The sequence below is a fragment of the Drosophila innubila genome, assembly GCF_004354385.1.
Source record: "Drosophila innubila isolate TH190305 chromosome 2R unlocalized genomic scaffold, UK_Dinn_1.0 1_C_2R, whole genome shotgun sequence".
Taxonomy (NCBI): Eukaryota; Metazoa; Arthropoda; class Insecta; order Diptera; family Drosophilidae; genus Drosophila; species Drosophila innubila.
In genome coordinates, this window is record NW_022995374.1 from 11,593,433 (window position 1) to 11,607,078 (window position 13,646).

Below are 13,646 nucleotides of genomic sequence, written 5' to 3' on the forward strand. Positions count from 1 at the left end.
TGTCAGGATGGCCGAGTGGTCTAAGGCGCTGCGTTCAGGTCGCAGTCTACTCTGTAGGCGTGGGTTCGAATCCCACTTCTGACAAACTTTTTTTTTTTTTTTTTTAAAGGAAAAAGTAAAATTATAGTTTTTCTTAGTTAGCCAGATATCAAAATTTTCTTATGCAAGTTGACTTTTTGACAATGCTGAAAAGTTAATGAAAGTTTACATGCTTGAATGCAGTCACTTTATTTAGCATTTACTGTAGCTGCTGCTGCTGCGTTGACGATGTCTCGCTGAGGGTTTTAACTTAATCATCTTTCTGCATTTTTGTGGCATTAAAAATTGTTAATGCTCTGCTCAACGGTCACTTAAGAACCCGGAGCGCAGGGCGCCCATTTATTACTGTGGCATGACAATGCCAGCGACGACACGTTGCACACCTTTGGGCGCGCAGACTCACCTGAAGTGGCCAAATGGGCATCTGGCCACGACGTCCACTAACGTCCGCTAATGCAACAAATAAATCACACAAAATGGGCTACACTGGTACAAAAAATCGCATCTTTGGCTGAATAATTTTTTGGGTGTTCTTATGCCTGCAGTAAAATTGGGAGTAGAAAGTCGTGAACAGAAGTGTTTAATTTGAGGGAAATAACACTGTGCACTTTAAATTAACATCTGCTAGCAAAGACATTATTCTCTGCTAAGCTTTAAATACGATAAACGAGGCGTGCTGTATAATCCAGACATTTCTCACGCATTCAAGCATTGTACTTAACAGAGCTGTTATTTAACATAGCTTAGAAGAAAATGCACGCTATGTTAGCAGACAACACGGAGTTAGCAGTTTTCTATCCAGCGCTGTTAATTAACATAAAAGAGGCGCGAGAATTGCCAGCAGAGATCGTTTAAGAGACAGTTGAGCTAAAATGTCATAGTGTTGGTAATACGTGTTTAATTAGTTAAAGCTTGCGTAATTTTGATATTATTTAACCATATTTGCAGTGCATTTCTTGGTCAACGATTCTAAATTATGATATTCCACTGTGAGCTGCCAGACTGTGCATATTAACGGGTAGCACTTTTTTTTTTTGCTTCTCTTCTCACCTCTCTCCATGCAGCTGTCGCTTGCAGGACATTGCATAGTGCATAGTCAAGTGCTCAATTAGAATTTGCCAAGATAAAAAAGATTATTTTCAAGCTGATGCCAGACATAATAGATAACTTTAATGCGACAACGGCTGACTGCAAATGCCACTAATAAAATTAATAGACTTTGAAAGTCACACACACACACACATACACGTGCACACATGAAATTCTAAGAATTTACGCTCAATAGATTTTCGATGATAGACGCTTGATGGAGTCCATTGTGGCAGCGGCAAGGGGCAATAAAAGCGAACATTGAATGGCATTTAATAGTAAGGAATGGGTGTGGAAATGTCAACTGTGCCAGCTTGGGAATTTATGTTATTATTGCGGCGACCAAAAAAATTATATTTATGAGTTCATAAATATTATACCAGTAAGGATGATACTTGAATATTTATATGGAAAAGGATACATTTTTATGTCTAACTTTCGTCAAGTAAATTAATTTTGGGTTTATTTTTTATATAAATTAAAATACAACATTTTTATTCGTTTTTTTTTAAATTTTATTTTCTTTGCTTATATTTATACCAATAATAAGAATTATTTAACATTATATTACACCTCTAAATGATATATATAAATGCGTACTTTCTTAAATTCAGACAATATCGATCACGGTCTCCTCGGCATAGGAGTGTATGATCTCCATTTCGCATAGTACACAATATATATTATATAGAATGTAGATCATAATGTTGAATATACCAACGGAGCGGCGTCCATAAAAGTTAAAAAGAAGACACCAGATCAGAGAGCTCGATAGCGAAATCATAAGAAAGATATAGGCGACCGGATAGTAGCTACAATGTGAAGTCACATAGGTGTTCATAATATGACGATATAAGGGCAGGCAACCTATTGCCATAATAAAACCTAAGTATTCAAATATACTCATTATAAGATTAACATTATCATGATTTAGTAGTCGTATAAACTCACTAAAGAACGGTCCCGCATAGCTGGCGGCGATGGCCATAGCGGCATATCCATGTTGGGCCAGTATTACGTTGATAACAATCGTACAGATCGAGGCGCCCCAACAGCTGATGGTCGCGGAAATGAAGTCCCTGGATAGACCCAGTATCATGCCACACACCTGTAGTATCTCCTCCATTTCAGTGGTGCAGACGTATTGTACGGTTATGCAACCCAGAGTGCCTAAGATGACGAAGCCCTGTTGGAGTATTTAGCATCGATAAATATATTGGTTAAATATGATTAAAAAAGAGAAATATTCCAAATAAGTTGGAAATTATTTTCTTTTTGTTTAATTTTCGTTATTTTAGTGAAATGATTTCTTAATAAATCATACAAACAGATTTATTTTAAATCAAAAAATTAAAAACGATCCACTTTAAATTACATTAAGATCGGCCAAAATTTAAACTATTGTATGAAAGACTTTTTTTCCCCTTTTTTTCGCTATTCCTATGCAGGGTATTATTATAAGCTTAGTAGTTTATTTATATGCACTTACAAAGTGGTAGGAAGGCGGAATATCTGTGCGAGAGTTTTTGAAGGCAATAATGGCAAGAGGCACTGTGATGCACAGCTGGTAAAAAATTAACGGTGTAATTTTATAAAGCACTGTAACTTAATAAAAATGAAATTATTAAGATCATCATAAATCATCATGAGAAGATACTCACTTATGGCGATACTCATAAACATGGGTGTGATCACGATGTGGGCGCAGTTAAGAAGCTTTGACCAGCCATGGCGTCTGCGTCCCAAGTTAACCATGGGAATGAGTAACAAGAATATGAACATCAGGGGGGATAGCATGATGAGTGCAATCCGAATTGTATATCCGGAATTGCGCCAATAATCCGGGTCGATTGGTTGTATGGCCTGTACGAAGCCCTCGAAGAGATCCTCATTTTTTGGATTGGTAACCCTGTAGTCTACTAGTCGTGTGACATTCGTGTTGATGGTGGTACGTTCTTTACGGTCGGTGGAGCCTATCGATGATATGGTTACCCGACGATACACTGTTTCTCTTGTAGCGGTAGGCCGGAACCTGGTGTCCAAAATGACCATGGCACTATTAGCAGCTCTTTCGAAGTATCCCTCGATAATCTCAATGCATAAATAGATTATATATATGAAGATCATACCTGAAAATCACAAGGGTTCTCTTAGTATCTCTTACAATTTTAATGAAAATTAGTTTCCTTCTTTTTAAATATTTTCATTTTTGCATATACATATTTTATAAGTAGCTCAGATCGACAGGGAAAGCAGGTGCCCGGGTAGCTCAGTCGGTAGAGCATTGGACTTTTAATCCAAGGGTCCAGGGTTCAAGTCCCTGCTCGGGCGAATAATTTATTTTTTTTAAATTAGCACTTTTAATATTTTACAATCATGGAATGCTCGACATTAAGTATTAATATTGTATGAAAACTTATAAATATTTATATAAATATATATATATAATAAAAAAAAAAAAAAAAAAAAATCGTAAATATTAAATATTCAGTTTATGTAGGCAAGTGTACACGTAACCTGCCGCAGTTTAAACAAATAGTGAGAAACTGAGAAATCAAGTCAAATTAAAATTTTTCCTAGTTTTTAGGTGGGAAGATGACTTTAACAAGTGTTGACTGTTATTTGCGAGCTCTAAGTATATAATATCAGTAAGATATCAATGTATTGTTGATCGAAAGCCATAACTTGCTACTTATACATTTGTTATACATTTGTTAATAGTTACCCACACACTCGAGCATCGAAAAGTAATCTTGGGTATAGTAAAAATACTCCGCAGTCATCGTTCCCAGCAGAAAGAAGAGAAGGGTGCGCACGGTCTCATATTTAGGCAGCTGTGTGGGCCACAGCAAGCAGACGAGTCCGCCGGAGATGAGTGTAATGAGAATGGCATTGGACATCATGTACGTGAATATGATACCTATTGGAGAGTTTTGAATGTTACCCAAAATATCCGATGTGCTGTTGCCAAAGGCCAGCAACGTCACTCCAGCCAGATGCTCGCTCAAGTGCAATTTCTTGGCCATGGCCTTCAAAGCAGGACTGTAACTAATAGAAAAGGACATTGAGTTTAAGAAGCGAAACTAATACAAGTTAATGAAATACATCAACAAATAAAATTAATAAAAATCCATTTAGAAATTGAAAATAAGCATAAAAAAATAATTTTACTGAATTCTGAGACATTTCATTTTCTTGTACAAATTTTTGATGGTATATGGGTATATATTATATATATTTCAAAAAGAAAACAAAAACACACATATTGACTTACAATTGATCTGCCACAATCGCTAAGCAGGAAATGTAATAAATGAAGATTATAGCTAATCCTACACAAGCCAATGTCTCCTGGAAACGAGAGATCCGTCCCGATCCGCACTCTAGGAAATTCATATAGTTTGCGTAACCAAAATGCTGACAATCTGTCGTTGTCATTACGAAATCGCAGCGCATATTAAAGGGCACTTTCATAACATTGGAACAGTCCAACTGAAGCCCATTTGAATTAATTTATCAGCACAATATTCACTAAAGTTAATTGAATGCATTACTTACCTGTTCGTAGTGTTTCTTAAAGGATATCTCAAGTTCATTGTTTTCAGGCATTTTATTTTTAAATTTTACTTGAAATCCGTTAGAAATTAGTCAATAATTATATTGTAGTAAGATTTGAACAGGTCTACTATGATATATGAATTATATGTCAGATTTAAAGATTTAGTTTGAGATTCTATCCAAAATTTAAATTTTTTGAATTCAATTAAATTTGCTGAATAAATTAGCTGAATTTTTGTGATTTCGAAGAAAAGTCCAAAAAAGAAAATCTTTAAAATTTCATTTCATCAAAATTTAATATCAACTTTATATGCTTGTTACATATACTGATATTTGGCACATATAAATTTTTTCAAGAAAATTCTGATTATTTTGATAATATTTATTATATCAATACTATTTCGCTTATTTCGACATTTCTTAAGGAAGATGTAGATTTATCTTATTTATGTACAAGGTATCGTCATTATAAAAGTGACTTTACTCAGATTAAAGCGATAATTAAATGAGAACAATAGCTGTAATTTGGGCCAAAAAGAATTTAATTTGCGAAATTGACACGTCAAAAGCAGTTACAAGGAATGCAGGACACTCACACTCACACTCACACACACACACACACCCATAAACATCAGTGCACACGCTAAGAATCAGAGATACACATCTACACACAAAGTGCTTTCAATGTCAACCAGAGAAACAGAGCCAGAAGAAGAAGAGAGAAAGGGTCAACTTTGCTGACGAAGTGGAAAGCGAAACTTTCACTTTGAAGGTCACAAAGATGCCGCAATACGCAGACAGTTAGATGGACAGTTAGACAGAGAGAGAGAGAGAGGGGGAGCGAGAGAGGAGGAAGGACAGACTGTCAATCTGAGCCGCCATTCGCAGCTCGTTGAAGCGCAAAGCGGAAATCAGACGCCATATCAGGCGGATATGCTTGACAAGACCGGACGGAAACGAAACGTAAGTGAACATTGCAAATACAACAACAACAACAACAGCAGCAACAACAGCAACAATGAGCAATGGACTATAGAATTAAATGCTTGCGACATTGAAGCTGATGCTTGTGGATAAACACAGTTATAATAGATATAGAATGAAATAGGAATAGGTAAATATAACGCATACGCCACGATGCGTAATGGGTAGCTCTATCAGCAAAACAAAATGGAACGAGAATGTCAACAGTGGCAATAACAATGTATGGGATCAATAAAACGCAACACAGCCATTTCATTGGCCCAGTTGTTCCCATTTGTTGACTGACTGCTTCAAATAGTCCTCTTTATATAGAGGAGTTTGTAACCCAACACATTCAAACTGACAGCCCGACAGAAATCGATTTGAAATTTGCACTAAAAATGCAAATACGTGAACAAATACGGAATGAACAACAATGCGGGCTAAGTTGCCATTTGACTACGCTTATTTTGTCAATTGCATCAAAATACAGAGATACAATTGCTGCAACTAGATACAGATACAGATACATATCTAATGCAGATTTATGCTTAATCGTATGCTTTTCCAAATTTACATTCTTATGATTGACTGAATGCCTAACAGATTTAAAGTCAATTTATGTTCAAATCTGGTACAGTAGAATTCCATTATGACGTCAACTTGCATTTAGACTTCTCCTCCCAGGGGGGTTAATTTGACTTTTATGCAAGTACTTTGCTTAAATTCATTTGCAAAGATACAAATATATGCCAAAAGTGAATTGACAAGTGTTTCACTGATTTTCTAAATTCAATGCTCTGCATGAAACATTTTTGTTCAATGCAAATGCATTTTTACAACACTAAAAGAAATTGGGTAGACGTTATTTTAGCTTCATAAAAAAAAGTACAAAAATCTTCTTAGTTTGTAAATTTAACACCATTTATTAAATTTTATATATTAATGTAAAATATTAATTTCACTTTTTTTGTTAGTTAAATAAATAAATAACCTTAGATTATACATAAGAAAAGTTTCAACATTATGTAAATGTACAGATTCTATTTTTGTTACAAAGAACTTTTAGTTTTCATGAATTTATCTATGGTATATATTGCAATCAGATAATGCACTTACAGAACTCGGATTCGATGTTTTCCACGAGTGTAACAACATTATCAACAGCTGAATGAATGCAGCTGAATTCTTCAGTGCATTTGTATACTTACTATCTGATTTTTCGATATTCACACACACACATACACACGCGTGTCTATATTGATTGCATGCAGACTGAAGTTTTTCTGTCGGTTGCTACTTGAAGAGCTAACTGCAACGCTTAATGCGATTTCCTTATGCCATGCTGCACATTTTGCGACTGTTGCCAAAGTTCAAATGACTGTGAAAATGAACACGAGTCGAACAATAAAATGACGGTTGAGGGAGGGGAAAAGCAACAACTATTTTTTAAACACTAGAAGGGTTATCGAAAGGGCCAACAACAAGAGCATGAGGCACGTGTTGCAAGTTTTCAACACAATATTTTTTTTTTAATATAAAAAATATGAAATAAATTATACAAACAATAGACAACCGGACGTAAAGATCGTGGCTGCATTATTAACTCATATTAACATATCAAGGTAACTAGGTCATAAGACACATTTGACGACAAATTTAAGAACTTATTTGCAACCCATTATTCACAATTTCAGTGGGCCTGATTTATACTGCCTTTTACGTTTAACTATATGAGGATAGAAAACCTTCAAAAAAGACCAAACGAGCTAAGAATGGTGATAAAAATGATTATTTAAATACTTGCATATTTTATACAACTATTTAATTAAACCCAAATTTTTAAAATTTTGCTGGAAATTTATTCTTTCTAATTTGTTCAATAATTAAAATCAAATAAATTTTGACAAGTTACTAATACTCAAAATAATTAAGACATGTATTCCGTGTATTAAATAGACATTATTTATGATAAATAGAAGAATTATTGACGCATTCCTCAGCTGGAGTTTTTAACACAAAACATGGCCAAGAAAAAATCGCAAAATTCCCCGCTTGGAGGCAACCTTGTACCACAGATAAAGATAAGTAACGGTTAAATTGGGACAGCTTTACTGCGCAGGCGTCAAGAGAGAGAGAGAGAGAGAGAGGCTTAGCTGGAATTCCTATTCTCTTCCTCTGTCTTGTTCTCTCTCTGAAAGCTTTTTTGTAACATTTGAGACAAATGCTCATTTAAATCAAAACATTTGGCACTGAGTTTTGTAATGTTTTGAAGTTGCCCGCCATCCTGCCCCTCGTCATATTACACCTCCGCCTCCTCCTTCTTCTTGTCTTTCTGTTCCTGCTCTTTCTTTGCTTTTCCTTTACTCTTGTTATTTGTTGGCATTCGTGAATTTCCATAGAAGAACACGCGCTCAATTTGATTGAATTGTTATTGTTATTTGACTGTAGTTGTATTACTCGTAGTTTGCTTTTCTTTTCTATTTCTTAGATTCCAAGTTGTTGCGGCCACCGCGTTGGCCATTTAGCCAAGTGCACATTTAGGCCAAATATGTAGTAGGTATGTATGCGTGTGTCTGTGTGTGTGTGTGTGTGTGTGTGAGCCTGTTTGTGGGCTATGTTAGTTCCATTGACTTGAATAAATAACGAGCTCTACGTGATTTGATTTTCGAGTCTTGGACTTGTTTGTCTTCTGCACGTGGCTGCCTAAAAGATTTTCAAGTGTTGCCATATTTATATTATGTATGCTTGTGTTTGTGTGTGTTTGTATGTATTGTGTGCTGTTTCCATGGGTCACTAAATGGCCACCCTGTGGTTAGATAGAGTCAGCTATTTAAGGCCTGAATAGCTGCAGTTACAGTTGAAAATTTGTAGTATGCTTTTAGGCTGACCTTGACCTACTACACCATGTGCTGTGCCTATTGTTGTATGTGCATTAGCGGCAGTGCTGTCAACTGTTGAGATGCAAAAAAACTAAGACTTGTCATCAAAATATTCTGAAATAAAACTGATATATTTATTGGTAATTAATTTTTTTTAGTTATTAACATACAATTTATTGGATATTTCAACATCTGCCCAAAGTTTATCATAATAATGTGAGCTCTAAATAATTGTTATGGTTTTGAAAGATATAATCTTAAAAGCAATTGCAGCGTGCACAAAAACATTTGTACAGTTGCTTGTAAAAGTTTAAAATTAAAATTGGAAAATAGCCAAATAACCTAAAAAAAATATTTAAATATTTAAAAACAGGCAGAGTTGACGGAAAAAAAGCTGTTGTGGCAACACTGATTTAGTGGGCATCAATTCTCAGTGGCATTGTCAAACATCAGCTTCAAACTTTTATTCTAATTGAATGTATTTGCATTTTATGCACAACTTGCGTGGCCTTCACACACATACACACACACACACACACACACACATTCGAGACTGACATGTGTCGTTCTTTGTGCTTGTATCTGTTTTCATTGTTGCAGCTCGTCAAACATTTGCCGACAGGGCTTCTCATTATCATTAACTTGCAACAGGCAACAGGCGACACTCTTCTTGGGCCACTTGAGAGTTGTTGTTGCTGTTGTTGTTGTTGTTGTTGTTAATTCTCTCGTTGCTTTTTTGCTGCTCTTTGACATGCAGTGAACTATGCGAAGTGTGCACATTCACAGTATCCCACGCACACACACACACACAGTTTTCCATTTCTGCCTCTGCTGCAGCCATGTTGCATGTGGCATAGTGTGAAACTTTAAGTGTGGCAATTGCAGGCAAGTGTCAGGCCGAGCTTTGCAATTGACATAATTAGTTGGCTTGTCTGTGTGAGTAGGTGTGTGTGTGTGTGAGTGGGTGTGTGTGTGTGTGTGCAGATGTAAGTACCTTATTCAGTGAAGCATTTCAAGTGCTTTGTTTTGCCCCATGTCTCACGGCTAATTGGCAATGCGAAGCTATCAAATGGAAACGAACAATTATCAGGTGAGACAGAGATAGAGACAGAGACATATTGTCTGGCTCAGCATATTAAGAGATTTATAGTGTGAAGAGTACAGATAGAAATGTTTTATGACAGGACAAATACTTCTTCTTTTTCTTTTTTTAGCCTCTAAAAAATATTTTGCCTATGTTTTCATCAAATTATTAATATTGGAATATTTGTTCATCGCATTATGACCTATTTTATGTTAGTATATTGGAGACAACAATAATTTAAAATAACAATACGATTAATATATTTTGAAAAAATGTATTTTTTAAATCACACAGACCTAAAAAAAAAAAAAACAAGTGGGAATAGCTATAGTCGAGATCACGACCATAGCATACCCGCTACTTATTTCAATATATATAAAAGAACTCTATAGAAATTTCTACCTAATAAAATCTACGGCATACTTTTAGGTGAATGTATTGAAATAATAACTTTATTAATAACTTTGGTTAGCTATTACTCCCGTTCTACTTGTCCGATCTTGCTGCAGTTAGGTGATATTATAGATAATATTAATAGATAACGTTAATTACCATAAAAACTGTATTATCTTAAAAACTATGGGTGTGGTGGCTTTTCGTGATTTGCGGGTGCGGAAGTGGGCTTGTCAAAAATTTAAAGCAAACTTGACCTGCGTGGGGTCTGTAGAAATCTGTGTGCCACATTTGATATCTCTATCTCATATAGTCTCTGAGATCTAGGCGCTCACACGGACGGACAGACGGACATGGCTATATCGGCTATATATACTTTATGGGGTCCTTCTCTCTGTTACATACATTCCAACGAACACAATATACCCTTTTACTTATTTTTTAAGTAACGGGTATAAGCATTATCTTTATCACTGTATTAGGAATGTGTTGTTTTAATATACTATATTAAGGACCTATTTTGATTTCCTTAAAATGGTAGCCACTTTGTCTGGGATCAAGGGTCACCGCAGAAGCAACCAGCAACAAAGACTCGACTCAACTCTTGATTCAGGCTAAACTCATGACTCCTCCTCCCTCCCCCCTCACTTGCAGCACTTACATGCATATGCATGTGTATGGATTTTACACACATACACACACATACCCACACGCACACTTGCAAAAGTTGCTGAGTAATTTGCATATAGATTAAAGGAGCGTAAAGCCATAGAAGACAAACAACCGCTGCGACTTCAGTCGGCCATAGAATCTTGTGAGAACTCTTTCCCCTCACCCTCCCCGCGTCACCCCTTTGTGCTTTGTGGGCGGAGGTTTTCTTGCCACTCTGCCAACTGATTTTGTTGCTTTGTTGCTTCCGTTTTCTGTTTTTCTGTTCCATTTAGGTTTTATTTCATTTTTTTTTTCTTTTAATAATGCACTGTGCTGGGGGCGTGGCTAGGGATGTGCATCGAGGGCGGGTGGGCGTGGTCGAGTTGTTTGTACTTTTGAATATGTTGTTGTATAATTTGCGCCGCTCCATGTGCATTGTTTCTGGCTTAATTGCATTTTTTTTTAGAAGGCTGCACTTTCTCTGCCTGCCCGATAATTAAGAGCAATTTAAATGAATTTGTTGTTGCAAGTAGATCTATTGAAATATTGCAAAATAACATACTATAAAGACAGTTCAAAAATATATGCTCTTAGAACACACTATTTGTCCTTACCAGACTATTCTTTTATCAAAAATAAAACATAAAGAATAAACATTATTTTAGGAGTTTTACTTTTTCAAAAAATTTGTATTTATTGTTTAAGTTTAAATTTAAATAAATAAAAATCGTATGGTAAACATCATATACCATACGATTTTTATTTATTTAAATTTAAACTTAAACAATAAACATAAATTTTTTGAAAAAGTAAAATAGTTTGGAATATATTATGGTCTTTAAAAGTCACGATAAGTGTTTGATTTTTTCTATTCAAAAAACTACAAAATAAACAAATTTACAAGGCCTGATTTGAACTGCAATGCTGTTTTTCTTATGCATTGAACTGTCTTTTATTAATGAAAATATTAAAAAATTTTGTTTTTTTTTACAAAAGTATTTTTGTCTTATTCAACTTTGCTGTAAATTAAGCTCTAAGCATTGAGACACATCAGTATGCAACACAACAGCAACAATCTTTCCAGTAAATGTTTGTGTGTGTGTGTGTGTGTGTGCTACAAAAAATGTGGTTCATGTCTTTGCTTTTGTTTGGTTTTTGTTGGTCGGCTGCCGCTGCCTCTGCCGCTGTCTCTGTCGCTGTCGCTGCTGTTGCCGCTTTCGCATTCGTGTCTCGGACATGAATTACGTTTACCGACAATTAATTTCAAGTGAAAATGTGCTAAAACTTTTAATTGGGCAACCAAGTGGCTGGCAGTGTCTGCAGAGCGGCGAATTTCGGAGCGTTACGAAGAACGGCAGCCATAAAAATGTCGACAACATGCCAGGAAAATTTTGCAACCATTTCGCAGCAGGTGCAATGTACAACTTGGCCCAAAGGGACGACAAACTTTCAGTTAAGAATTGTGCAGCCGATTAGCAGGCAAAATGGCAGCTGACTTTAGCAGCGGCCGTTGCGCATACGACACGTTGTACGTTCCACATTTAATGAAAGTAAAACACACGAATATCACTTTTTAACAGACCAAAAATAATGCCGCTGTGTGTTTTTCTTTGGCAGAGCAACTGCAAATTGGCAATGTGATTGGCCCTCTGGCGTTGCAGGTTGTGTTTGTGTTGCAACGCTTTGTTAAATGCTCCGCTACTTTAAAATATTTGCTTATCAAATAACGCACTCACGGTAGACTCGCAGTGGTAGCCACGCCCACAGCGCCGCCCGCTTCAAACGCCCACGTCAAAGTCAAACAAAACAAAGGTTAGTGGAATTATGCAAGCGTGTAAAATTCTGCAGACCGACAAACATAACTCCGCACTTCAAATTTATACGCAGCAAATTTATATTAGCATTTCCAGCTTTTATGCTTCAGCTGGAGCATTACTTTGTACTGGAATCTGCTGCAGCTTTCCGTTTAAGCGAGTTGAAGTAGTTAAATTAATAAAACTTTACCCCGAACAATTTTATTGTGAGTGTTGAAACACTGAAATCTATGTAGAATGATTACTTTATATCTTATGTATGTGCTGCAATTTAATACGAAACGTGAAAGCTGTGTTCATTTATTTATTTATTACAAATTGTAGATACTTAACTCATGAAAGATGACAGGGAAGAGATTTCTTTGAGCAAACTGATAATTATACAGAATTGTGTAATTTATATATATACCAAATCAAATAAATCGTGCTACAATAATAACAAAATAATAATTGATAAAATTCACGTTCTTCATAAATTTTCTCGAGTGTTTCTTTAAGATACTTTTGATATTAAACATAGTTAGTTCTACTAAACATATTCGATTTAGAACCAACTGCTATGTTTTATATAATTTAAGTACAAATTTAAAAGCCCCACATTGAATGCAGCAACTGCAACAACAACAGCAACAACGCCAATGGCAACAAGAACTGTTCAGGCTGTGGCAACTGGCATCATAAATTACAGAGCTGCCATTAGCTAACACAAAACGAAATTTTTCAATTAAACTAAAGGCCATTGCTGATAGTGGCAATGTCATTAGCAGGCCAACGGAGCCCAGTTCAGTTCGCAGTTGGAGTCAAAGACCCCCAAGGATCCCAAAGGACCGATGGCACAGGTAGCTGGTGTCACATAAATTAAAATCGAAGCCAGCCAATTTTATGTGCATTTAATGGCAGTTGTATAAACTCGCTGTCCTTTATAACGGACGCGGGAATATAGGGGAAAAGTTTTAAATGACATCCATGGTTCGTTTTATGGGATATTCGAGCGTTGTTTTGTTGTTTATGGGCTGCACCTAATTGACATTTTGAAAATGTCGACAATTGGACAGGCCGTCATAAAGTTAATAAGCAATTTGCATAACAAATTTTCTAAAAACGTTGACAACATGTCGCTGTGAACGGTACACGGGTCGCATGCGTAATGCGTGCTGCGGCGCATTGCGTATA

General features: G+C 35.9%; 1 protein-coding gene and 2 non-coding genes across 3 annotated transcripts; 2 read left to right on the forward strand and 1 right to left on the reverse strand.

The window, feature by feature from the left end:
• Position 1: 1 nt before the first annotated feature.
• Positions 2 to 84, forward strand: Trnal-cag. Its single transcript has one exon. It is a non-coding gene; the product is annotated as a tRNA-Leu (tRNA).
• A 1,601-nt stretch (positions 85 to 1,685) lies between these two features.
• Positions 1,686 to 4,737, reverse strand: LOC117782930 (mitochondrial sodium/calcium exchanger protein-like). The gene is made up of 7 exons (XM_034620030.1): positions 4,687 to 4,737; positions 4,403 to 4,620; positions 3,854 to 4,176; positions 2,790 to 3,257; positions 2,618 to 2,727; positions 2,080 to 2,314; positions 1,686 to 2,013 (listed from the first exon to the last, which is right to left on the reverse strand). Exons 1-7 carry the CDS (start codon positions 4,735 to 4,737, stop codon positions 1,739 to 1,741), a joined length of 1,680 nt encoding a protein of 559 aa, XP_034475921.1. The 3' UTR covers positions 1,686 to 1,738.
• On the forward strand, positions 3,387 to 3,459 carry Trnak-uuu. Its single transcript has one exon. It is a non-coding gene; the product is annotated as a tRNA-Lys (tRNA).
• Positions 4,738 to 13,646: the final 8,909 nt, after the last annotated feature.